General features: G+C 35.4%; 2 protein-coding genes across 29 annotated transcripts in view; one reads left to right on the top strand and one right to left on the bottom strand.

The window, feature by feature from the left end:
- The window catches only part of LOC126718044 (uncharacterized), a 42,466-nt gene that overhangs the window by 1,118 nt on the left and 14,228 nt on the right, over positions 1-27,120 (bottom strand). The gene's annotated exons all lie outside the window — the stretch shown is intronic.
- LOC126718083 (uncharacterized) lies at positions 6,168-16,134 on the top strand. 20 transcript variants are annotated; one of them, XR_007652825.1, is made up of 10 exons: positions 6,168-6,357; positions 6,589-7,684; positions 7,782-7,835; positions 10,348-10,588; positions 10,686-10,759; positions 11,016-11,156; positions 11,883-11,967; positions 12,599-12,667; positions 14,380-14,568; positions 15,610-16,134. XR_007652825.1 is itself a non-coding variant. In XM_050420161.1 (3 exons), exons 2-3 carry the CDS (start codon positions 6,597-6,599, stop codon positions 7,822-7,824), a joined length of 1,131 nt encoding a protein of 376 aa, XP_050276118.1. In that variant the 5' UTR covers positions 6,168-6,357; positions 6,589-6,596; the 3' UTR covers positions 7,825-8,161. The 20 variants fall into 20 exon arrangements, 1 of the variants encoding a protein (XP_050276118.1); XR_007652836.1 differs by having other exon boundaries at positions 11,016-11,824; positions 11,912-11,967; XR_007652841.1 differs by lacking the exon at positions 11,016-11,156.

Raw genomic sequence — 27,120 nt, 5'->3', positions numbered from 1 at the left:
TTTTGGTGGTGGTGGTGGTGGTGGTGGAGATTGTGGTGGTGGTGGTGATGATTTTGGTGGTGGTGGTGATGATTTTGGTGGTGGTGGTGGTGGTGGAGGTGATGGAGATTTTGGTGGTAGAGGTGATGGAGATGGTGGTGGTGGTGATGATTTTGGTGGTGGAGGTGATGGAGATGGTGGTGGTGGTGGTGGAGATTTTGGTGGTGGAGGTGATGGAGATGGTGGCGGTGGTGATGATATTGGTGGTGGAGGAGATGGAGATAGTTGTGGTGGTGGTGGTGGAGATTTTGGTGGGGGAGGGGATAGTGAGGGAGTTGGTGGCGGTGGTGATGATTTTGGTGGTGGAGGTGATGGAGATTTTGGTGTTGGTGGTGGTGGAGATTTTGTTGGTGATGGTGGTGGCGGAGATTTTGGTTGTGGTGGTTGTGGAGATTTAGGCGGTGGTAGTGGAAATTTTGGCAGTGGAGGTAGTGGAAATTTTAGTGGTGGTAATGTTTTAAAAACTTCAGGCAGAGGTGATGTGTGATAGCTTGGGGGGTGGGGTTCTTGGTCATGAGATGGAGGTGGCAAAAGATTGTGGGGCTGGTGGTCTTCATGTTGGGCCAATGGTTGCAAACCAAAGAAGTAAAGCTTATCAGCTACCACATTAGTGGCTATGAGGCAAAACACTATAGCATAAATCACCTGAGGCCAATGCCTCAAGCATCCAAGAGTAACCATTTCCAATAATTCAACTCTAATTACTAAAAAATTACTCTTTAAGCTTGCATTGTAACGAAGGGAGCTAGTCTTTTATATTCTGAAACCCTTACAATGATATCTATATTTTAAACCTTTAAAATAGGTTGTATTAATGCTTTAAATTCTATTAAAAATCTCTTACTAATTTTGTACCTTCCTATGTATCATAGTTAGGTAGTTAAATTTATACAAAAGTTTATAGGGAGAAAATGGGCATTTTCCCCTTTTGCCAAAAAATTTCAGCAGAATGTCCCATATCTAAAACTATTTATGGAAATGGCCCTGTTTTGAAACTCAATTTTCTAAAAATCGAGTTTCAATTTAAAATTTGATTTTTGGACAATTGAGTTATAGCAATCTGAAAATTAAAATATATATATATATATATATATATATATATATGTTTGGAACTCAGGTTCCTTGAAAAAATTCAAGTGGAACTCGAGTTCCATGAACCCAAGTACTTTACATCGAATTCGAGTTTCAAAAATAAAAATTCTAAGTCCACGTTCGGTATAACTCGATGTTCCAAAAATCGAGTTTTACATTTGAAACTAGATTTTTACAAAATCGAGTTTCAAAACAAGGGCATTTCCCTAATTATTTTCTGACATGGGGCATTTTGTTGGAAATTTTGTGAGAAAGGGGTAAAAGCCCATTTTGGCCAAGGTTATAGACATTCCGCATTAGGCATATCCCTTTTACAATGTTATGGGGTGTCCCATTAGTTATGTTTGTATCACATACAACAAGTCATCATGCAAATGTTTGAAATTTTTTGTTACAAGCTCTGTTGTGCCACTTTTACAAGATTAAAGGCTGTCCACCAAGTCATGATTGCATCACATACATTACATGGCATCACACAAAGTATCCATCTATGCAAGGTTATGATATTTTAGCTCATAAGCATCGCCGTTCCCTTTTTTGAAGGTTACCCATTTCACCAGTTCAGGGAGTTAGGTAGAACATTAAGTACAATTGCATCATATCTAGTACATTACACAATATATCCATATAACATTTACAGAAGGGTGTCAAATTCTCTTGTAGACATGTAGCATTTGTTGTGCCCTTTTTACAAGGTCATGGGGTGTGCCCTTTTAACAAGGTCATGGGGTGTTACATTAATTATGATTTCATTGCAATACAATACATCACGCAATCTACCTATATTAGAGCACTCACAACAATGAAGTTAAATGGCTATATAGCTATTTTAGCTTCACCAAAATACAAAAATGGCTCTGCAGCAGTGGAGGTATAGCTAAAAATTTTAGCGTCAAAGCTACTGTATGTAGCTATTTTTAGCTGCGTACTGTAGCTTGAAGCTAAAAAAATAAAAAAATTATAAAAAAAATTATTACGCTTCTCTCATTAAACAAACATTTCCTATTTTCTTTTTCTCTCTCTCCAACTTCTCTTCTTTCTTCTTTCTTCCTCAATTTTTTTATACTCTAGCTCACCGGCCAACTCCCTCATCCCTCAACTTGCCGGCCAGCTCCCTCACCGCTGATCTATTCTACCGACCAACACCAAGCCCCATTGCTGATCTCCCCAAGCCCCATCGCTGATATTTCTCTCCGTCATTTTCTCTCTCTAGATTGAGTCCAAGCTCAAATGATCTAATGATTTTCAGTTTTAGTTGATTTGGTGGGTTTGGTTGTGGTAGCACAACAGCGGGGGGTTAGCCATGGTGGGTTAACCCTCTCTCTAGATTGAATCCAAGCTTTATTGATCTGATGATTTTCGGTTTTTGCTGGGTTTTGGTTGATATGGTGGGTTTAGGTTGTGATTATGTTTTGGGTTTGTGATTGGGTTTTGATTTGGGTTGGTGATTTTTTCTTTCCTGCTGTGGACTGGAGGTGGTGGTGGATGATGTTTGTGCAGTGTTGGTGGTTTTTTTTTTTTTTTTTTTTTTTTTGTGGATGTTGTTATTATTATTATTTTAATGAGTTATTTGTATTTTTTTAATCAAATAGCTAAAAGTATAGCTCCATTGTTGTGAGGTGTGAAGTGGTAAAATAGATAAAGTGACTTTTGTAGGTGCTAAATAGCTATATTTTTTTCCTCCACTACTGTGGATGCTCTTCTGGGTCATTCTAATAAACTAATAGTTATAATTGTATATTTGTATAAATGCCTAGATAAGATACCAATACCATATGTGAATTCCAGTTAGCTCAACTGGTAAAGTCTCTGATGGTTGAATAAGAGATCTAAGGTTATAACTAAAGACATGAAGAAAAAACTTTCCAAGATTTTGTGGACGCATGGACTAAGTCAAAATTATTGGGTTATAACTATAGAATTCAAATCAAATGGCAGATTGAAATTCCATAACACTAGAGAGAGGAATGACAGGTCATAATGCAAAAGTTTGATGTACTAAGCAATGCAACTGCTACAAGTTTTAAAATAATATCCAGTTGTTTCGTCCAATTACAAGACAAGATACATATGGGGGTGAATGGTACCTCAAATTAAACAATAGTTTTCAGTTTTTAAACAATTTACACATATTTTCACACACTTTTTCACTCATACATATTTTCCAAAAATACATACAACGTTACTAGAACAACGTTACCAAACATGCCCATAAAAATCTGGACACCAGAGTGAGAGTATTAGCTGAATTGGAAAAGAATACGTGCACCCTTTTAAAAACTAACATCTAAGAAGATTAATTACTGATTCTCCCACGCTTAAGTCAACTACTAGTTGATCAAAGATTACTAGCTATCCTACACATAGGGTTTTACTATGACTTCTTATTGGGGAAAAAAATGACTTTATAGAAATTATAGCTAGTTGTATTCCGTGGATATGACATTTGGCACACGAAAAACACTGGTTGGAAAATTGATCTAATGGTGATCTCAGAGAAAATCAAGCATTGTAAAGAAGCCCAATTTTGAGTTCTTATAATGGCTATGCTATTTTCTAACAATGATGATAAAGAAGAAGATTTCATTCTAAGTTTGAAGCGAAAATCAAGCAATATTTCATTGAAGTTTAAGCAACCAAACTTAACAGGATTTCCATTCAAGTTCATCTCATATTTCAGGAAAACAAAAAACAAAAACAAAACAAAACAAAAACCTTGGCAATAGAGGAAGCTCTTAGATGCTAACTAATAAACATGTTCAATACACAAAGAAAAACTATGAACATAATTGTAAGTGGTGTCTCCAAGAATTTTATTTAGGGTATTCCTCAACAAGCATAAATTACACAATCTAATAAAAAGAGAGATTTGTATATTGACAACAACAACAACAATAAAAAAAACACGCAAATACATAAAGTTTACAATTGCCTTCTACGTGGTTTTCTCATCATATATTTGTCCATAATTCTAACAAAAGAATAAACAATAAACTATAAGTTCATTTGAAATATTAATAAAATTATTAATTATTTTTGTTTAGTTGTTTCTTAATTTATTTGTCTTTTATAAACTATAATTTGTTATATTGTTGTTTCATTAATTATAAAATTATTAATTGTTGTTTAGCCTAAATAATTTAATTTGTTTGTCTTTTATAATGTATTGGTTAATTATATTATTAACACAATCCTATCTGTAAAAAACAACCAGAATACTACCTTTTCAACCAAAATTTAAGAGGGGTGAAATCGAAAATATTTTTTTTTAGGTGTCTATATATGGTATGTGTGTATATAGGGGAACGAGAGAGAGGATTTGCAAGAAATTAAAGGGATGACATAAATGTAAAGGGGGAAGGGGATTGCTTAGAAAATATAGGGGAAATAAGGAAATAGGAGGCTCGCAAAAGTGTAACATGTTACACTTGAGCTAGCTGCCCAAGGCAAGGGGTGGCTAGCTACATTTTTGCCACCTCATTAGCCTATTTCGTCTCATCCTGATTTTTGTGCAAATTTTTAGAGGCCTTTTCGAGCTCCGTTTTCTTCAAACTTTATATACTCAGAAAGTTCTGAATGTTATTTGATTAAATCTATATGCATAATAATATTTGAATTAAATAATTAACCACTAAAATAAAATCAAGAATTCAACTCTGAGTAATTTATAGAGTAAATAAAAATTCAACTTACTTTTCCAAAAAGGAAAAAAAAAAAAGTTATTTGAACCCTAAGCCAAACCCTGGGGTTTTATTTGTGTTTGTCACCAAAAAAGAAAAAAAAAAAAAAAAAAAAAAAAAGAAAAAACCAATGGCTTCCTATTGCTCCTTTTTTTTTTTTTTGGATAATCTTGGCTTCCTAATCCTAATAGGCAAAGACTTCTAATAAAAAATAAAATAAAAAGGGCAAATGAAAGGAAAGTTTGAACGGCCAAGATTGCATGGCAAGGTTATTAATTATTAATTTGTATATATTAAGAAGATTCAAAAAGTTAGTTATTGCTTTTTTACTGTCCAAAATACCCTTAATTTAATTAATATAAAACTTAAAAATGGGGTTAAAATAGTAAATTAAAATAAATAAATAAATGGGGTTATTATTATTATTTTTTGGGTAATTGGAATAAAAAAGCTTATTGAAAAAAAGCTTAATGGGGTTATTATTACTCTTAATTAATTAAGAGTAATGAAATATAGGTTCACGGGTTTCTCAAAAAAGAAAAGAAAAGGGAAAGGTGGATGGATTGCGTGGAGAAAGGGTAGAAGAGAAACGGCGGTGGGTTAGGGTATTTGTCCATGGGTCTGGCTCCCCTCCCGTTTCAAACTCTCATATTTTCTCTTGTTTTAACATAGATGAAGGAGCTCAATCCGTTAGAGCACCCACAATAGATGTGGGATATGTGCCAAATGCAAAATATTTGGCACATATCCCACACCAAACAGGAAAATCAGCTCCCCATCAGATATTGCAAATGTTGTAAAATTATACCATTTGTGTCCGTACCATTGCAAATTTGCAATGGTACGAACAGATGTGGTAAACCAAAAATTATTATTTTATTGGACTTTGATGTTGTGGCCATTGTTGATGATAATGGGAATGTGATAATATATTATTTTAATGTGTAGTAAATATTATTTTAATGTATAGAATTGAATGATAAAACATCTGATAAATGGGATATTGTAAAATGATGTGGTAAAATAATAAAGTAAGTCTTTGATGTGATAAAATGACATAATTTTTGCAACATCTGTTACGGATGCTCTTAGTGTGCAACATAGGCCCAGTCTAAGATTTGCTTAAGCAGGAACACTTAGGTCCAACGGAAACCCAGCACACTTAAGCCTTTTTTTCCTTCAGCTACTGCAGCCCAAACTCTATCAAACCCACACACAAAGCCCAACTGGCATTAAAAGCCCCATTTAATTAAAAACCTTAAACCCACTCCACTCAGATTCCCTCTAACACCACTCGGCCCATCAGTTTTTCCAAAACCTTCAAATAAAATAAAACCAGCCCAACAGCTCACATGAGAGTTTGAAACGGGAGGGGAGCCGGACCCATTTGTCCACCGCCTCCATCCTAATATATAACAACACCAAACACAAACACAAACACAAACAAGCAATACGCTCTCTGTTCTCTCTTTTTCATAGTCGTCCGTTTGTTTGGCTTGCGTCGCTCTGTTTCTATCCGATCCTCTCTTCGCAAAGCAAATTGCAAGTAAGCTCTCTCTCTCTCTCTCTTGATTCGATTTTCTGTAATTTAGGGGTATTGATTTTGCTTTGATTAGTTTAGATTGAATCCCATGTTACATTTGTTAATTTCGTATATATGGAATTCTTTGATTCTTTGTCTTTTAAGGCTCTGAAAATTTGGCGGTTGTTAGTTTATGCCATGGTTAGGGTTACGGTTCTGACTTATATTCTGAGAGATTTGTTTTATTTTATGTAGAGTTGGCCATGTCGACAACACCGAAATCATCGTCCTCTTCGTCTTCTTTTCCATACCAGAAATTTGCTTGTATTCTCGTACAAGGTTCTCGTATGGCTTTGGAGTGGTATGTCTTTAACATCTCCGATGATGTTGAGCACAATCAGGCTCCTCCTCCTCCTGGTCCTAGTCCGTTTCTACAAGCAATATTTCATCCAAACTCCCACCAGCAGCCGAATATCAAACCCGCAGTGATTGTACCTTCAGGAAGGAAGTGTTCCGTTTTAGGATCCAACAACACTTTATACCATATAGCTGGCCGCGATTATTGTGCTTCTGGACGCGACGATTTAGTGTCTCGCTTTGACCTTACCAATACCAAAAAATCTAGGCAAGAGTTTCTTCCTCCAATGCCTTATGGCGTGTCATCAGCGCATGCCCTCTTTCTTGGCAACAAGCTTTATTGCCTAGGTGGTTATCAAGAAAACAATCCCTGGGCCATGGCTTACGACTTGAGTCTTGATAGATGGGATTCTCTAGTGGATCCTCCTCGCCGTCCCAAAAATATTGATAATAGTTTTTCAGTGGCTTTAGAGGTCCCAACCCCAACTATTGTGGTGGGTTCAACTTTGCAGTCTTCTCCTCTCCAAATCTATGATGTGCATACCAAGTGTTGGAGACGACATGAGTTTATAAACAAGGATGGCTTTTATCTTTTCCCTCGGGGACAACCTGTGGCTGTTGATAGCAAGTTTTATTGGTATGAATTCAACTATCAATGCCTAGCTGCATTTGATGTGGTCACAAACGAGTGGTCATTGGCCTATGTCCCTATACATGACAGTCATGAATGTCTATTGGATGGAGAGATCGATTCACCTCCGCGCTTGGCTCATCTAGCCGGTGATGATTTCTGCTTGTTTTGGGAATCCCCCTGCCAGCATTACGAACCTGGTGCCCCTCGTGACAGCGTCACATCTCGCCTTCACTGCCTGAAGTTTCGTATTTCCAAAGTTCACCCAAAGCAAGGATCAACTTTTCGCTTGGATGCCTCTATCCTGTCATGCCAATCCTACGTTGTGCCTTGGGTAAAGCTCTTTCTTGATGGCTTCGTGGGGTAAGTATGCATCTCTTTCTCTATTTGTGACTCTTCCTTTTCTGTAATTTATATGCCTCTGCCACTCTAATTTTATATATTTGTTATTTTACTGCAGGGACGGTCATTTGGATTTGGGATACAACTGCTTGAAAGTTTGACAACATGAGTGGTATTTTTGTGTTTGCCTTTTTTTCATTTTCCCCTTTTGATTCTATGGAACAAGATATTAGTGCTGTAATCCTTTTTTTTTTTTGGTTAATTAGTGAAGTAATCCTTTTGTAACCTCCTTTTATTCTTTTTATAGAATATAGTTGCATTGAGTATTGTGGGTATGCATACTTTTCCTTACTACCTGCTCTTTTCTAAATTCATGAATTTGTTGTTGGTGGTGGAAGGGGAGGGTGTGAATTGAGGAGGATTACCTCAGAATTTTTTATTTAAGTGTTGCTGCAGTGGTTAATAAATATTCTCAGTTGTGCAATGCACAAGGTAACTTTTCTAGATGGTCTATTGTGTACTACGTTTGTACTATAATGAACTGTAACTATGGTAAATGGATAATTCTCAATATCTAGAGTAAATGCCGTGATGTAGGTGTAAACATTCTACTTGACTAATACTAATGTGAGGTAGATATATTCTTCATTTAATTTGTGTATGGAATTTAGATAAAATTTCACGAAAATGGAAGGCCCCTGGTTCTCCCTAACTTTAAACATGTATTTGAATTGATGTTTATGTCAACTTCAATCTCCTATTTGCTTGACCGTTAAAATGATGCAAACCCTTTTCCCAATGATAGATTGATGGTTGTTTTTAGTATCGATAAAACGGGATTTATATACCTTTTTCATGGCTTTATGACACTTTTTATTTGGGGTATGGTGGGGGTGATGTTTGATTTTTTTTGGAGAAGAATTTTCCAATTTAAGATTAAGAACGCTTGTTTGAACAAACTCTGACTTGTGCATTCTTCTGCTATTGTCAACACCTTAAATCGCTTTGAACCCTGCCATTACCCCCTACATTTAGGAGGATATGAGGAAATTTTGATTTAGAGTTGTTAAATAGAGGGTTGTGGGTTTATATTAAGAATTAAAAGGTGGGTAGATGAGTTATTTGATGATTATTTGATTGAAGAAAGTTTGCAGAGTTTTAAGGTGTTGATGGATAAAAGAAAGGATTGATTAGGGGTTGTAAGAAATAAGGAAATGGAGATGATTCTGTGGTATTTAGGGGCTGGATGAACAGTACTAGAAGAAAAGAAGTGCTTAAATTTTACCATCCTGCACATTTGTTGTGGATAGCTTTCTCAGTATCCAGTTGTGATTGAGACAACCCAGAACATCCATTATTAGAGAAAGATGAACTTAAGTATTCCATAGATAACTTTTTAAGAATCAGGCATTAATTTATTCAAATTTCATATCCTAAGCAGGTTTTCATATATTCAACAGGAGTAGCACATTTTACTTGTGTACGCAAATACTTTTTTTTTTTTTTTAATAATGAAATCTGTATACAAATTTTTTATTTGTTTCTTTTGATCAACAATCTTCAAATTTTAAAATGGAAGCTGATAAGAGCAAAACAAGGTTTACGTACACCATTCATCAATTTACATTCTTAGCATTCATCAAATCCTCAAAGATGGATTTAAAATACACCCATAATGAATTGGGACATAGTGATCACCCACTTTGATGCCCAGCCCTTTAGCATCTCCATTCCATGATTAATAAGAGACTGTTTTTGTGAAGGTGTCTATTTTTGTGAAGTTCAATGACAAGTCTTTTGGTATCAAATATGCAATTTGAATTCGAGCTCTTGTTATGTTGTTTCTTTCTTCCTTCTTATTGTTTGTGACATGAGCATCAGAGGTATTAATTTATTAAGAAAAAAATCTTAATAGAGATTGTGACTGTTATTTCTCAATTGATATTTGTGTCAATAACATTGTTCACAACCACAAAGATGGCAATTTAATGGTGCTGTATACGTGCTTAACTAAAATAATCTTATCACATGTGATTGCCCTCATGAACAATTTGACAAGCTTGATCTCTTTGACTTCAGCCCCCACCGAAAAAAAGGGCTTAATTTCTGCAATCTGTCCAGGTTGCAGAAAGTTGATTTATTGGTGGTAAGCAATAAATAAATAAGACTAATTTAATATTTCACTATATCACAGATGGCTTTATATTCTTTGCACCTATAGTTGATTGATCTTATGCTTTTTTTTTTTTTTTTAAATACGTTTTAACTGCTTGATTTAGTTAGAGTTTGCTGAAAATCATGGAATTATTGAAACATATGATTTTGTATGATATAAGATGGCTGGGTTTAGTGAGATTGCAGATAAGTGGTCTAGTGATATAGACAATTTGGTTTGATTGAATACTCATTACTTTTGTATACAGCAGAAGTTGAAGTCAAAATTTTGACTTAATTCTATGATTTTTCAATGCCATTATTCTTTTAGCTCGTTTTAAAAGCATTAACGCTGCAACAAACTTGAGTTTTTTCAACATATTTATATCCACGGTCACTAAAAAATGTAAATGAAAGTTTAATTTTCTACGGTTGAGTACAACTATAGAGTAAAAATAAGGAAATTCATAAACTTATTTCTACAGTTGTTATAACTGTTGAAAAAAGTATTAAAAAGTATTTGGTTTTAGTTTTTTTCTTCAGGCACCGTAGTAAAAGGGGGTCAAAAGAGAGAATAGTTTAATCAACAGTTTGATCAACTGTGGACAAAATAATTTAAATTTTGTATCAACAGTTGTAAAACGTTGGAAAACAATAACACTATATTGTATAAAAGCTCATTTTAAACTCAAGAGTTTAAAACATTAAGGGGCTCTCTCGCTCTCGCTCCCGCTCTCTTTCATAGCTCACATCTCTCTCGGCTCCTCACAGGTTCTCTCTCTCTCTTCCTTCCTTCCTTGTGTTTTTATGTTATTTTCTCGGCAACCGAACAGAGTTTTTGACTTTGGTTGATTTTTCTTTGCTTCAGATTCACCGAGTTGGTACAATCGCATCCAAATCTTGCGTATATTCACACTTTTACCTATCCAAACCTCTGATTAGGTATCTTCTATACATTGATGAATCCAATTTCACATTCTCCTTGAAAACCTAACCTTCAATTTTGTATTTCTTTGTTTTTCCATAGATAGCATAAACGTTTTGTTTTTTATTTTGGATTTTTTGTATGTAACTTGTATAATTAAATTGCAAATCTAGAATTATTGTTTATTAATATAATTACTCTTACTATATAATTTAGGTTTGTTTTTCAATGGTGTTTTGGAATTCAGAGTTTGATTTTGGTTTTGGAGATTAGTGAGAATTCAGGGTTAAAAGTTTTGACCTCGAACCTGTTGTATCGGGATAAGTATTTGCATAGAGAGAGGAAGGGAGGGCTTGGATTGTTGATTCCAGAACAAGGACCGAAACAAGTGGAAGTGAAGGCTTAGGAGTTTGGGTAATCTAAACTTTTAACATATGTATACGTGTCATTTTTCATGTTGGAATTGATCATTTGAACTTCATTTTGTGGAGTATAGAATTGTGCAATTGTTTTTTTATAAGCAATTGTTGTTGTAGGAAAATTAGATGTAGAATAAAGGTTGTCACGGCATTCCTTGCATTTGAATATAAGTTATACAACTTTCTATTCAAAGGTTGCTCGAGCATTGTGATTATTTGAAGATTTGGATTCCTGTTTCTGTAGTTTCTGGTTTTTATAAATTGTAGTTAGTAAAAAAATGCTTATATAAATAAATTGTTATTAGTTTCACGAATCCAGTTTTGCCATTTTAGTAGAATTATAAACCACTTGGAAATGTCTCATGACCTAAAACTCTTTTACCTTCTCCTCGTGGAACCATGATATCAGCCATACCACATTTTGATAATTTAAATGTGTGTTTCTAGGTTAGCTTCATGAATTTGGTCTATACATACATTCTGTTAAGCTTTTATCTGCTTGTCAATGTCTCATTAGCTTAGTCCATATACTCCTTTGGCTTGTCCTGTTAACACCAAAATATGAGTTCTTAACACTTTTTTAGTGTGTTAATTCCTCTCTATTAAAATTGCTGTCTTTCTCCAGGTCACACAAAGGTCTTGCCTAACATCAAAAGCATTAAAGTAAAAATTAGATTCTTTGCTCTTCTTTATGATTAAATTACTGTGGTTTTTGTTGCAGTGTTCATTTGGTGGAATTGCAAGGTACAGGTGAACTATATGCTATGAAGGCAATGGAAAAGTCAATGATGCTGAACCGTAACAAGGTATGAATATATAAGAGAATTGTTATTTGACTGTTTAAAGATACCTAGCCATTTCCTTTCTATATGAAATCAATGTAACAAAAGAGAATATTTCTTTCAAAATCCTTTTGACTTTTTGTGTGTGTGTGTGTGTGTGTGTGTGTGTCAAATAAATCCTGATGACTTATATTGAGTCTACAAAAAGGTATTTGGTTTCATGATTATGTGGCTTAGAATTTGTTGCTCAAATAGCACCTCCTCCCCTTGTAAGAGCAAGGTGGGGTTGAGGTCGTCAATTCAAGACCCATCAGGTAGGTGTGTAATTTATCAAGAAAAAAAAGGCTTAGAATCTGTGGCCTTCTCTTGCATTTGAAAGTTTCATGAATTTCATTAACTCCCATAATTGCGAAGACGCATATATGCACAACTAAAAACATTTTAAATATGTATGTGAATGAAAAATGTGTTATGTTTTCACCCTCTAATGCAATTTGGGGTTTTTGTTCAATGGCTTCTATGACTGAAAATTTTGAATGTTTTGTTCTCTAGGGCGCATTGGGTGTTTTTATTTTTAAAATTTTTTTTCTTTATTTATGCTTAAGACATTAAGGTACTGAACCTACATTAAGGTGGAAATACTTATCATTGTCAGGATTACTAGCTTAATCCTTTGGATTTCCTCCCTGCAAAGTGCAACAAATAAGTTACATGCAAACTCAAGGTATATGCATGTTACTAATCTCTCAATTTCAAGACCAAATCCAATTCCTACCATCACTCATAATCAAGGTAGTCTCTGAGAGAGAGAGAGAGAGAGTAAAAACCATTTTACTTACTTAATAAACCTGTTATATGCTGAAGGAACCCGTTGTCTCTTCTCTGGGGCTGTGATGTACACAAAAATTTGAAACACAATTTAGATTGCTTTTATCAATTGTAAGTGCAATGCTTTGAATACAATTATAGGCATAGGAATTTGTTGCACAATGAACATGTGTATGATTAGTATTATTGAGCATTGAATATTGACTCACTATAATCTTAAATATACTGGGAAGCAGTCCAAAAGTTCATGGTCTTTTAACATTCCATCTGTTAAACAATGCTGTGGTCCCTTGCTCCTTTGGTTTTTAGGCACTTCAGTACAACTTCTCAATTACGCTCCATCTGTTAACACATGCTGTGTCCTGGTGTGTTATTGAATCTGGATTAAGTTCGCATAGTCTAGACCTCTAAAGGTAGCCTAGTTATCCGAGTTCTTAGGGAAAACAAAATTGGAACTGTAAAAGACAATGAAGGTTCTTACGCTACCTCTGCTATGAATTAATGATGAGTCAAATTAGTTAGGTAAAGTCACCATCTTTGGAGAGTCCGTGGATGAGTAGAGAATAAAATCATGTGCTTAATTTGGGTACTGAGAGATTTGCAAAACTATTAAACTTATATTATATGACCCATGGCCTCAATGATGAAGTAGGACTTGTCACCATAGAGTTGAACTTAGGAATTCTCCAAGATTGGAAAAAATTAGGCATCAAGAAATTTAGGCTTTTCTTATTCATCAGAAAAGAGAAAAAAAAGTATTGGTAACTTACACATGCATCTAGTGAGACAGGTATGGGTAGGAGGGGGAGATAGAATCCATATGTTTGGTAGGAGGGAAAATGGAGAAGGGGAAAGGGTGGGAGGTAGAGGTAGAATCCATATGTTTGATATGGGGAAAAAGGAGATAGAGTGGGAACAGAGGGGGAATCAATAACCCTCTAGACCGATCAAATCAATCCTATCCAAAAGTGGGTAGATTGGTGGGGAGATGGAAGAAGGGGAAGGGAGGGGTTGTTTAGAAAGAAGAGTAGAAACTCACTTTTATCCCCTCTTCAAATTTTTTTTGAAATATGGTGTAGCTGTAACTTATAATCTTTACTGCATTGCCTGCTTTTCACTTTTCCTCTTCTTTCCACCAAACAACATGATGGAGAGGTGGAATTCTCTTACTTTCACCTCGTTTTGCTTATCACCTCCCTTCTCATTCTGCCTATTTTCTATCCCTCCAACCAAACATTTACATGGTGTAAATTTTTATTCTTCTTTTTCTTTGTTCTTTTGGGTGTCATAAATATGCAATAAAATCACCAAATTTCTTAACCAATTAGGACTGACTAAGCCACATTGAGTGAAATCTGGTAATTGAATGAGTGGTTAGGCTTAGGATTTCTTTTTGGTTGGTCGGTGAGGAAAGATTCATGGGTGCGTGGGGAAGTAATCAGTTTACTATGTAGGACCTGAAAAAAGGAGCGTACCCATGTACTAGGTGTAAAAGACTAGTGACTAAAAGTTTAGCAGTTCAATTTTTTTAGGAAGAGGATTTTATAGTTTTTCATGACATAGACCTTTCAGTGCGGGCTCTAACTGCTTTACTGTGGCCTTTCTCAGGAAATATGGGCTTATGGTTAAGATACAGTTTTGTGTGTGGCAAATGAATTCTATACTGAAGGTGGAGTGGCCTTTAAACGTCCACTCTGAAGGAGAAACGTAACATTTTTGCAAAGTTTCACGGAATCTAAAACATGGCCCCATTTGAGCTAGCTCAATCTGATTGTTCTTCTTAACTTTACCAATCAGGTTAGTTTGTCAACTTTACTTGTTCTTTTAAGTAAAGGGTTTGTTACTTTTTTTTTTTTTTTTTTCCTTTTTTGTGTAATCTTTGGATGGTTGGGTTTGTTTGACACTTTTCTGTTTACATTTCAAGCTGCCATTTTTTTGGTTAAGAAAGGGTAAAGAGAAATGGTTTTGGGGATATGTGATGGTTCAATAAATTTTCCAGCTGCTAGCTATGTTTTGAATACAAAATGTCACGGTTGAAAATGATATTTTTCCAGCTCATAATATCCATACAAGAAGAAGGTCTTGCTTTATTTTCTTATCAAACCACGTTGGTTCTTGTGCTGTGTCAAAATCAAAGTAGCATTTCATTTGCTTGTTTAAAAGTTGTTTCAATTTCGTTAGGCCCAATGTGGGCATTTTCCAGTGAGAAGTAACTTTCATTATAACTTCTTTTGTGATGTTTAATCTCTTTTAATTTCTTCATAAAATTATAAGTCAGATTAAAGCTAAGAATAGAAGATATCACAATTTTCCAAACCTGAAAGAAGTTGGAGATAATTTTCTTTCCATCTTCATTATGTGGCTGCTCCAATTGCTTGAAATCATGATGACTGATTCTAATGACCTGACACAGCCTCCTAGTTCGCACTGTAAACAGTTGTGGGATGTTGAAAATTACCCCAATTTCTCCTGCCATGTCTGCCGATCCTAGTATTGACAAAAACTGAAAAACTCGTATGAGTTTGGTAAATAACATAAAAAAAAAATGTGCTATGTCTTGCAATAGGCATGGCAGAATCTCCCCTGCAACACCTTTTCCTTCTTTATTTATGAGATGAGGGGAGGGCAGGCTTTTCTTTTCTTTTTCCTGGGGGGAATGGGGATGATCATTAGGGAACTCACTGCTGTATTTGTATTACTGCTATATGGTAATTTATTTATTTTTTTATGCTCAATCTTGTGCCTGTACAATGTTGATATTTGAGATGAAACTCTTCTACAAGTTACGGAAATAATTCACAGTTAATTATTGAATCTTTTGTTAATTTTCCATTGCAGGTTGTTGTTGGAAGTGTATGGGAGAGAAAAATCAGTCTGTTTTGTAGAGAAAGTTCATTCTATTTTGGCTGGATACATCTTCGTGTAGATACAGTATGAGCTATCAGCAGTCTGTCAAATGCTATGTTTTGCAAGTTTTGATTCACCCTTTGCTTCAAGTGCAGAACAGATCTCATGATGATGATTTCCAAAATTCTTGGTTTGTGCAAAGTAAACATGTGACTTCCTCTTTACTTTTCTAAATATTCTTTGGTTCACTATGACGTCATATGAATGAAATTACTGCTATATGTACTGATTAGAATGTACAGGTGGTAGAATTTCCAGGAAAATTACTTTTGTCTTGCTCTACATCTACACATATAAAACTGTGAATTTGTTACCCTCTTGGTTGTCTTTCTTTTTTTATACAATTCTTGTTCTCTAAGCTATGTATGTTGGACTGCAATGATGGTTTTGAATCATAGGCCTAAACTATGCAGGAGTATCTATATTCACCACCACCAATGTATTAAAGTTTACAAATTTAGAGTTCCCACATTGTGATCGTAGTGTTATTGCCATCTTTTTCAGTACTAACTACTAATAGTAATACTAATACTTTTGCTTTATGGTGGATAAATAAGTTGGGTTAAGGACTTTGGTGTTACACAGCCATCGTCTTCCATTTTTCACTGATTTATGTTGATTTCTTAAACATTAAATAAGATTCGTGAGTTGGTGGAATTGCCTTTAAGGCTTTAAGGCATCCACAGCTTTTTGAAAATATTGGAGTGAAGCCTCCCAAGGGAATTTTGCTATATGGGCCTCCTGGTACTGGAAAGACACTCATAGCAAAGGGTATTGCTTTAGGTTTTTTTTTTTTTTTTAATACTTATTTCAACGGTTTCAAACTCTTGAAATTTATCTCAAGACAACATATATTTCAACAGTTTTCAATAATATTTCGACGTTTAATAATTGTTGATAAAGGTGAATCACATTTTTCGACGATCACAAAGGGTGTAGAAAAAAAGTTTCAACATAGGTTTTAGTGGCGATTCTCAACGGTCACTTAAACCGTCGAAAATACTTTTTTCGACGGTTTCTAATACTTTTTTTGACGTTTTCAACCGTTGAAAATAGTAAATTGTCTTGTAGTGTAAGTTATAAATCATTAGTTATTTAACTTAATCTTTCATGATATATAGTTTTCATGATATACCATAAACACCATGGCTAAAATGTTTTATTTCTTTACTAATATATGCTAATAAGGAATAAAAGTAAAAACTTAAAAAAATTACATTTTAAACCATAAAATTTTAGATAAAATAAATTTAAACCTAAATTTATTGTTTTTTTTTTTGCAAAAATGCAAAACTGACTCTCTAACTTTCACTTTTTTTTATTTCAGTCCTCTAACTTTCATTTTTGTCAATTCAGTCCTCTAACTTTCAATTTTTTGTCAATTCAAGGCTCCGTTACTGCTGCTGTTAGAATCACTAAAAACGACGTCGTTTTGCTTGGTTTTTTTATTTTTTATTTTTTAATTCGGAATTAAAATAAGAAAAATCAGGAAAAAAAAAAAAGAAAAGAAAAAAAGAAAACATTAAGGGGTCGTCGTTCCCCTTCCCCTGAGATCAAAAGAAAACCAAATACCTAAAATCCCTAACCTGTGAAACTTTGAGAGAGAGAGAGAGTGAGCCGGTTTGAGAGAGAGAGAGAGAGACTGAGTTCACCGCCACCATTTCGTCGTGAAAATTCGTCGTGGCACCTGAAACTGTGATTGAGAGTGTGCAAGACCTGAAATCTGATATTTGGGCTTTTGGGTGTGTGGTGTGTGAAATGCTTACTGGGAAATCTCCTTGGGATAGAGAGGAAGAGTTGGATACAGAGGAGCTTTTGTGGGTTATAGGCAATGAGCGCGTATTGCCCAAAATTCCAAGTGGGATTTCAAAGCAGGCAAGGGATTTCTTGAAGGCTTGTCTTGTGAGGAAACCCATGTTCAGGTTCACGGCTGAAACGCTTTTGGATCATCCTTTTCTCACCGGCGTGGATGAACCTGAGCTGCCCGTTGTTCCTAATTCTTCTTAGACTGAGGCTAATTTTGAGCATGGTGGTTATTCTTTTTCAGATGATGATGATTCGACCTCTTGTTTATTTTGTGCAGAAAACAATGCATATTTTGTAACTTGGTGCATATTTTGTAACTTGAGACAATCAAAAGACTGAGAGAAGACAATCAAAAGATTCCATTGTGTGCATTTTTTTGTACTTATGAATTTTGTGATGGCAAAATTCTGTGCAAACTGTGGTGTACTTGTGAATTTGTATATTTTGTAACTTGCTTTTTGGCCAAACCAAAGGAAATTACATCAGAGTATACATTCACTCACACAGTAGGCAATTTGTCAATTTTCATCTATACAAAGTCTATCAGCATATTAGGAACAACATTCTCAAAAGTGTCCTTCAAAGTGCCACCTGCCATTCAAAGTCTAGCCAGTTAATGTTGTTCCAAAGTTTGAAACAATGTCCACCAATTCCATACCGGACAGATTACATTACAACAATCAAAAGATTCCATTGTGTGCATATTTTTTGTACTTATGAATTCTGTGATGGCAAAATTCTGTGCAAACTGTGGTGACTTATGAATTTGTATATTTTGTAACTTGCTTTTTGGCCAAACCAAAGGAAATTACATCAGAGTATACATTCACTCACACAGTAGGCAATTTGTCAATTTTCATCTATACAAAGTCTATCAACATATTAGGAACAACATTCTCAAAAGAGTCCTTCAAAGTGCCACTTGCCATTCAAAGTCTAGCCAGTTAATGTTGTTCCAAAGTTTGAAACAATGTCTACCAATTCCATACTGGACAGATTACATTACAACTATCATAAGTAATCCAGTTTACAACATAACAAATGATAACATATTGAAGTAAGAAAATTTAAGGAATCTGTCTACATGCTAAGATTGTTTTGATTAGATGAAAATTGACAAACCACTAAGTGGCAGCAACAATTATATTAATATAAAAAAAAATCCACATCAGTGCCAGCAGCAGCAATTTTCATCTACCAAAATAAGAAAAATTGAAACAAATCCACCCCTGCCTTGCCTTTTCACTTTAACGAAACAAAATAATTTCAATATTAGTCCACTTGCTTCAAAAACTAAATTGCCTTAATAGTTTGGCAATAACATCACAAAATAATAGCCGTGTGACAATGTTTGGCCAATTACATAACAAACTATGCCTAAGTTCTGAAGTACTGTTCCTAGAATTAACTAAGTTTTACTGATTTGTTGACTATTAAAATTTCTGCAGCTTTGTTGACTACCATCAACTCCTGCTCTAGATCTCTTCGAGTTCCCCTCAATGTTGACAGCCTGGATGTGAAAAGTATAAAGACATTAGAAGTTGACAGCAAAAAGATATAAAAGTAATATATGTGAACATTAGTAAAGTGAACAAAACAAGAATTAACACTACAGGCTAGCAAATATATTTATGTTTTCTTGCTACATGTTTTCTTACTACAGGCTAACAAAACAAGAATTAACACTACATGTTTTCTTGCTAAGTTCTATGTGATACACAAAATTTTCCTATATTCCATTGCTGCCAAGCTAAATATATTTATGTCACACATACATTGCTTTGTTGGCTACTAAATGCCATGTCTACTTGCACTCTAAATCCCATGAAGTGCTCCTCAGTGCTGGCGGCCTGCATGTGAAAAACATTAGCAATGTGCATAATTTTCTGCATTAAGGAAATAATTGAAATGAATTCAAATACCCTTTTTCTGCCGCTACTTGTTGCCTTGCCCTTGCCCTTGTCAGTTGCCGCCTTGCCTTTGCCCTTGGCAGTTGCTACTCCTAGTGGTCTTTGATTCATCCTGTAAGGGTTATGAACTTCATCTTTATCCTTTCTTCTTCTATCAATCTTAGGTCGCCCTGGCTGAATTTTATGGATTGGAGGAAGTATTGCATCTCCATCTACTTCCGGCCACAAATTAGGACCATTGCATGGCTGAATGAGATGCAAATATAAAGCAATATATGTATCCTTCTTATAGAAGTCATGCACATAATCCTCAGCCTGTTCTTTCCTGAAAGCTATTACGTGCACTGCATGCTTACAAGGGATCCCAGTCAAATCCCAGCAGTTGCAAGCACATGAACGTTTCTCCACATCAACCACAAATTGCTTGCCACCACTATTCACCTCCCATCTCGTCCCACCTGACCAAATAAATGTGCAACCAATGCTAGCCTCTTTACATTTCTCCAATTTTTGCTTGATATTGTGACAAATAGGGCCTTGATACTTAGCCATTGAATCCCTATTCCTATGGATCCTAACCATGAGATATCTTCTAATGGTTTCAAGCATATTGACCAATGGCTTCTCTCTTGCTTCCACAATCTTCGAATTAAAAGTCTCACAAAGGTTATTTAATAGCATATCACACTTTGGATAATAGGGAAAAGCGTGCCCAGCCCACTGCAACGAAGACTTCTTAAATCATCACAAGCTTCCTTGCTCACTATTTCCATTTGCTTCGTATAACTTTCAAATGTTGCTCTTGTTGATGCCTTAGCTGCCCCCCACAACAAGTCCTTTAACTCCTTTCCTTGATGGTTCTTCTGGAAGTTAGCAAACAGATGCCTCACACAAAATCTATTGTATGCTTCTGGGACCACATTAGCTAAAGCAGGAAGTAAACCTTTTTGTTGGTCTGAAATAAAGCACCATCCATGGTCTCTCACAGACCCTATATCACCTATTAAATTCTCCAAAAACCATGTCCAAGTCTCCTTATTTTCTGCCTCAGCAACAGCATAAGCAATTGGGTACATACCATCATTTCCATCTATACCCACAACTGCTAGAAGTTGGCCAACAACTACACCCTTCAAATGACAAGCATCTAAGCTTATCAATGGTCTACAATGTCTAACAAATCCCTCTTTACATGCAACAAAGCACACAAAAACCCTCTTAAAATTATGACCAGGGACGGCAACTGTGACTCTAGCTGTGGTACCTGGGTTAAATCTTCTCAACTTCGCACAATAGCATCTGGCCTTGGTGTATTGCTCACAAAAGTCCCCTTTTACCATGCCTCTAGCAATGTCTCTAGCTCTATATGCCTTCGACAAGGCTAGCTTCACAGTAATATCTTGCCCTACTGCAGCTACCAAATCTTTAGCTTTAAATTCAATATTAGTCCAAATTTGATTAACATACTTTTCTGCCACCCAATGTGCAGAAACTTGCCTACTATGGAAAGATCTAATGCATGTATGAGTATCATACAACGCACTAATTCGGAAGTTTGCCTCCTTATCAATACCTGCAGACACTTTCCAAGGACAACCTTTAACACATTTATATCTCACCCTAGCCTTCTCATTCTTTGACAACTTGATTCCATATCCATGCTTCAATTTGTAAGCTCGTGCAAACTCTTTGAACTGCTTGTTGTCCCTAAATGACATCCCTAACACAAACGCAGGATCCTTTAAGCATTCACTTCTGAATTAAGGTAATTTTTTCTTTTGCTCACTATCAAAATTGTCGGGAGAATGCAACTGATCCGAGGATGCATAGTCGAATCCACTTGGAATTTCGTCCAACGGCCAATTAAAAAGAGTTGGAACTAGATCTAGGTGGGATAGTAATTGGTTTGCAAAATTAGGTGGGTGTGACAATGGATGGATGACATTTGTGAGTTCTTGTGAGGGCTGATTGTTATGGGTTATGGTGGGTTGAATTGTGTAGTCATCCACAGTAATTTCATATAATTGTTCATTGGCTGGGTCATCATAGTCAGAGTCATACCATTCATAATCCACATCTCCCACGGCACCATTCCCATCCTTGGCCCTAACACCATTCCCTTCATCAACTACATTACCACCCTCCTCAAACTCATCATCTGCAAGAGCCTCATCCCCATCCTCAACATCAACTTCATCAACATCAACATCCCCATTCTCTACATCAACTTCATTATCATCACAATCACCATCAATGTCATCAACACCCACACCCTTCACACCAACACCACAACCAACCAAATTTGCAGCATCAACAACACTGACATCCCTAACTAACAATTGTTTCTGAACAGGGGTTGAATGTTCTACATAAATGTCTATTTTAGGATCAATGGGGTCAAGACACTTAAATAACCATCAGTAGACAAATATCTTAGGCCATTGTCAAGATCCAACCTAGGCACAAGATAATAAAACTAGATATAATCCAATACCCCAACTCCGCACAATAATTCTTAACCTTTGGTACAGAAAAGCAATCCAAATCCACATTATCATATACTTTCACCTTGCCACCTATATATGTCCTCTTCTTAACCGAGTGGTGCAATACTCCATTGTAGTGAAGAACTAATGTAAAATTCTGACCAATCATCTTCCCTTTGAAAGTTTAAAATAAAAAAAAGTCAGCACACAAAAAACATAAATATTTTAGCCGACAAAGACAGTGTTAAGTAACCCCACACACACTATTAGCCCAACAGAAAAATAAAGTGCTGACATCTAAATACCCCACACAACAAACAATTCCTCCAAGTGGGGGACCAAATTGTTTCGAAACAATAAAATGCATGTGAAGATGTTCAGCAAACAGACAATAAAATATATATTATCCACTCAAAAAAAGAAAAAATAAACCATATAAAGTAGATTATCCCATTCTAACCTAACAGTCAACAAAGTCCAACATAAACAAACAAAATGCAAAAAAAAAAAACTTTTCAACAGACACACGACTCATTGTTCTACTACTACATATACCCAAAAAAAACACACTAAAACTATTCTTGTGCTTATTCTTTGCTGAGTGAAGGTATTTATGAGAGAAGTGTTGATGGGTGAAGGTATTTATGAGATGACCCATTTATATACAGATTAGTTTAGTTTAGTCATTAAGCTGCAAAAATATACCTGCAAAGTGGCTGGGAAAGAAGCGGAGGACAGGTGAGGAGGAGCTACAGTAAGGCAAGGCAGAGCACTGATTCAGAACTCCATCACAGATTCAGTCAAGGCAGAGCAGCAAGGGTGGTGGTGGTTTACACGACGAATTTTACGCTGGGGTGGTGGCAGTGAACTCAGTCTCTCTCTCTCTCTCAAACTGGCTCACTCTTTCTCTCTCAAAGTTTCACGGGTTTTAGGGATTTAGGAATTTGGTTTCCTTTCGATCTCAGGGGAAGGGGAACGACGACATTGTTCCCCTTAATGTTTTCTTTTTTTTTTTCTTTTTTCTTTTTTTCTTATTTTAATTCCGAATTAAAAAAAAATACCAAGCAAAACGGCGTCGTTTTAGTGATTCTGACGGCAGCAGTAACTGCACAGTAACGGAGCCTTGAATTGACAAAAAATTGAAAGTTAGAGGACTGAATTGACAAAAATGAAAGTTAAATGACTGAAATGAAAAACAGTGAAAGTTAGAGGGTCAGTTTTGCATTTTTGTCTTTTTTTTTTTAAGAAACAAATCATATAATTTATAAAGTATCAAATTAAACTCCGAAATTAAAAAAAAAAAAAGTAACAAATTAAATCATTAGCTTATAATAAATCCCAAACATAATTTTGTTAAATTTAAATAAATGGGAAAAATTAAATTCTCCTCTCTTCAGGTACGGAGGAATAACGAAAAAGTATTTTGTATCAAATGATATTACATCATCCGTATCAAAATCCAATAAATAAGAGACGTGTGTAAAAATAATTACCTACTAACACATGTTTTTCATTTGTTAGTGAGGTATTTAATTTTTTTTTCTTTATGAATCCTCATGTTTTAATTTGCTACTTTTGAATTAATAAATATATGTTAGGTCATTTTAAAAAAAAAAAAATTTTTTTTTTTCCACTTAAAAAACAGAAAGTTAAAAAATTGCAAATTTTTTAATCATAAAAGGTTGCAATTGGCAATTTGGGAAAGTATTTTACAACCACTGTATTTTAAGATGAAAAACGAAATGAAAATTTATGAATTAGTACAAATCAAACACACACGCACACTCACACAAACCCTACAAATGTAAAAATTTCATGTTCTTACCAAAAAAAAAAATTCATGTAATACCAATAATGTAAGGTAAAAAAATCCAAGTGGGCAATGCTAGAATTGAATCTAGACCGTCCATTGATTGGTGGGACACACAGAAAAAGAGGGACCCACAAGTCACGGACGGCAATGATGTAATCTGACGTTGTATCCGAGGGTCCAAAGTTTCGAAGTTTTGGAACCCCTCAGGACTCCAAAGACTCAGATCCGCCGCCTCCTTTAAACCCATCATAAACCAAACCCAAATCCCACAGACCAATGGTTCTGCTGATATAAATACACCGCCTCCCTCCTAATATAACACACCAAACACAAACACAAACAAGCAATACGCTCTCTGCTCTCTCTTTTTCATATTCGTCCGTTTGTTTGGCTTGCGTAGCTCCGTTTCTATCGGATCCTCTCTTCGCAAAGAAAATTGCAAGTAAGCTCTCTCTCTTGATTCGATTTTCTGTAATTTAGGGGTATTGATTTTGCTTTGATTAGTTTAGATTGAATTCTATGTTACATTTGTTAATTTCGTATATATGGAATTCTTTGATTCTTTGTCTTTTAACGGTTACGGTTACGGTTACGGTTCTGACTTATATTCTGAGAGATTTTTTTTTGTTTTATCCAGAGTTGGCCATGTCGAATTCAAGATTTTCATCACCGAAATCATCGTCCTCTTCGTCTTCGTCGTCTCCACCTTTGGCTTTGGAGTGGTATGTCTTTAACATCTCTGACGATCCTTCTGGTCCTAGTCCATTTCTACAAGCAGTATTTCATCCAAACTCCCACCAGCATATATTACGAAACTTTTGCTTCGGTTTCGGTGTCGGTTTGCTTCGGTTTCGGTTTCGGTTTGTGTTGGAATAGGAGTCATATCGGAGAAAATATACTACGAAAATATACTACCATTCTGATGGAGGAGGTGGATTTTCAGGTTCACTACTGTTGGAGCACTCTGTGTCGCCTGTTAGTAACAGTTAGTTAATTGATCAAATTCAATGCATTTAATCCAGAATCATCAAGCACTTATTTGAAATTGCATAGAAGGAGATTCAAACCCAGTTCTGAAGAATATTAAGTGATCTGAAAACATCTGATGGAAAACATATGGGACTAAAGAGAACCTATAGCACACCCCCTTGCAGATAATCTTTTTTTAAGAAACAATAATGCAGATAATCTAATTTGACTCGAGCTATATATATATATATATATATATATATATCAATCAATGAGTATCAGAAGAGAAAGTGACGTGATTGGAAATTACTTGATAAAATGAAATTAAATTCCTAAATTGCCCAAGCCCAATCCAGTTTTTCCCTGATTTTTTTCCTTTCCACTATTTTTTAATTCTCTCATCTTTATCTTGTCTTTTTTTCTTTTCTTTTTCTTTTTTCACTCTTGTCTAGAATGGTTCTCATCCACACATTTAAACTTCTATTACTTTCCCAATGCCTTGACTTTTATCTTCCCAGTTCCTAACTACTCATCTCTCATCTACGCGTTCAGAGGTCCTCTCTCATTCCTATCTTTTTTTTTTGTCTCTCGCAAGTCTCTTCCTCTCCACCCTTCTCAGTCTCTTCATTCTCTTCCTGACAAATCTCTTCCTCTCCCTCCTTCTCAACCTCAGTTAGAAACAACAAAAATGCAAGATTTTTTCAATTTTTTGTCATAAAAATCTTGCAGAAACATTGCGTCGTCATCCGATGTTGGGCTTGCCGTGGGCTTGATGTTGGGCTCTGTTACGATTTTTTTTTTTTTTTTTTTTCAGATCTTAGTTCTATTTTTTTTTTTTGCTTGAAGGTAGAACAATTTTTTTTCTTTTTTTTAATTTGAGGGTGTTCTTACTTTTTTTTTTAAGGGTAAACAAATAAAAAAATTTAATTATTATGTATAATTTTTTTTTTTTCCAGTTAGGTTGAACATGGCGCCGCCACTTAAATTGTTGCCTTTTTTTTTTGTTGAATAATGAGAAAATGGTCCTGGTGGGGCTCGAACTTGCAACCTTCAAACATGTAACGATACTGGAATATGATATCGCCGCCACTATGCATGTGACCACAGAATCCGAGGGCAGTTGATGGGATTGACGAACCCAACTTACCTAGACGATCTCATCCAAACCAGCAAGGCAGCATTAACAGACGGATCAACCAGGTCCCTTTGACGAAGTGGCCACATTACTGACAAAGATAAAGAAGCCATTTAATGTAATCAAATAAATGCCTCAGACGGTTACAGGGACAACAGTACAAATCGTTGGGAGCCATCAAAGCTCAAATGATTGACCACGAGGCATTACCAAAAGAGGCATTAAAGCCGCCATAACAACCACAACAGCTAGAAGCTACAGGAATGTATATATACAACCCTCCCAACACCAACATAAGGTACATAGACACACTTAGAGATACTTGTTGTTGTTCCACTACATTGCTTTATTTTCTAGAGCTTCCTTGTATTGATTTTGGCATCGGAGACGTTGTGGCAGGCATCACACCGGTGACCACTCTAAGGGAGCCACCTTACCATTTCTATTGTTACAGAGACGAGGGCTTGGCTCCATTTGGATGCATTCACTTCGACTGGCGAATTTGCACTTCATCGTAAGAAAAAGTAACAATGCAAGACTAAGCCTATATCTAGAAGAGAATAATGATTAGAAGGGGCTTCACTGACTATAACCTCAAAGTGTCATTTACAAAAGTATTCTTAAGTCCTTAAATGAGAGAGAGAGAGAGAGAGAGAGAGAGAGAGAGAGAGAGAGAGAGAGAGAGAGAGAGAGAGAGAGATATTAAAACAAACAAAACTGCTCCATTTAATAGTAGTTTAGCTATATTCTCATGACATGATCTGACACATAGCACAACCAAGAGCACTTAAAACTTTGAGAGGTTAATTTTGTTAGAGCAATATTAAATTTTCTTGATAAAAACTTAAAAAAGGCATGCATGAAACTTGATGACAATCATCCAACAGAATTCAGAATATGAATTTATTTGTGCACAAAATTAAAGCCCTAGAGTGCGTGAATTGGAAGTCACAAGTTTTGTTCAATCTAACAAGTTATTCACTTGAATGGTTTGAGAGCCTCATAAACTCTCAGTTTTCTATGGGAAAAAAAATCATTTAATCGAATCATTCAATTCTTCCAGTCAACAATGAGTAACAAAGTTTTGAACCATTCACAGGGGCAACCTCATACCACGAATCATATCCTTGATTAAGGGTTTAGACTTGATTTCAAAATAGTTTCCTTTTGTCGGAATCATGCAGGACTAATCTTTTGTAATATCAATTTGTTTTTTTTTAGCAATATAGCTATGCACGTACACACGCGCGTAATTTTCCACGTGTGTGCATACCCCTATTTGTTTGTGACATTTTGTGTATGTAAAATAAGATGAAACAGAAA

This window comes from Quercus robur, chromosome 1 (genome assembly GCF_932294415.1).
Source record: "Quercus robur chromosome 1, dhQueRobu3.1, whole genome shotgun sequence".
In the NCBI taxonomy this organism is placed as follows: Eukaryota; Viridiplantae; Streptophyta; class Magnoliopsida; order Fagales; family Fagaceae; genus Quercus; species Quercus robur.
The sequence above is the reverse complement of the archived record's forward strand: the minus strand, read 5'-3'. Positions and strand labels throughout refer to the sequence as shown.

Excerpts from the sequence above, each read along its gene's own strand:
- LOC126718083 (XM_050420161.1), top strand. The coding sequence starts at position 6,597 with ATGTCGACAACACCGAAATCATCGTCCTCTTCGTCTTCTTTTCCATAC. Across the intron at positions 7,685-7,781 it reads TTTCTTGATGGCTTCGTGGG|GGACGGTCATTTGGATTTGG; the intron begins GTAAGTATGCAT and ends ATTTTACTGCAG.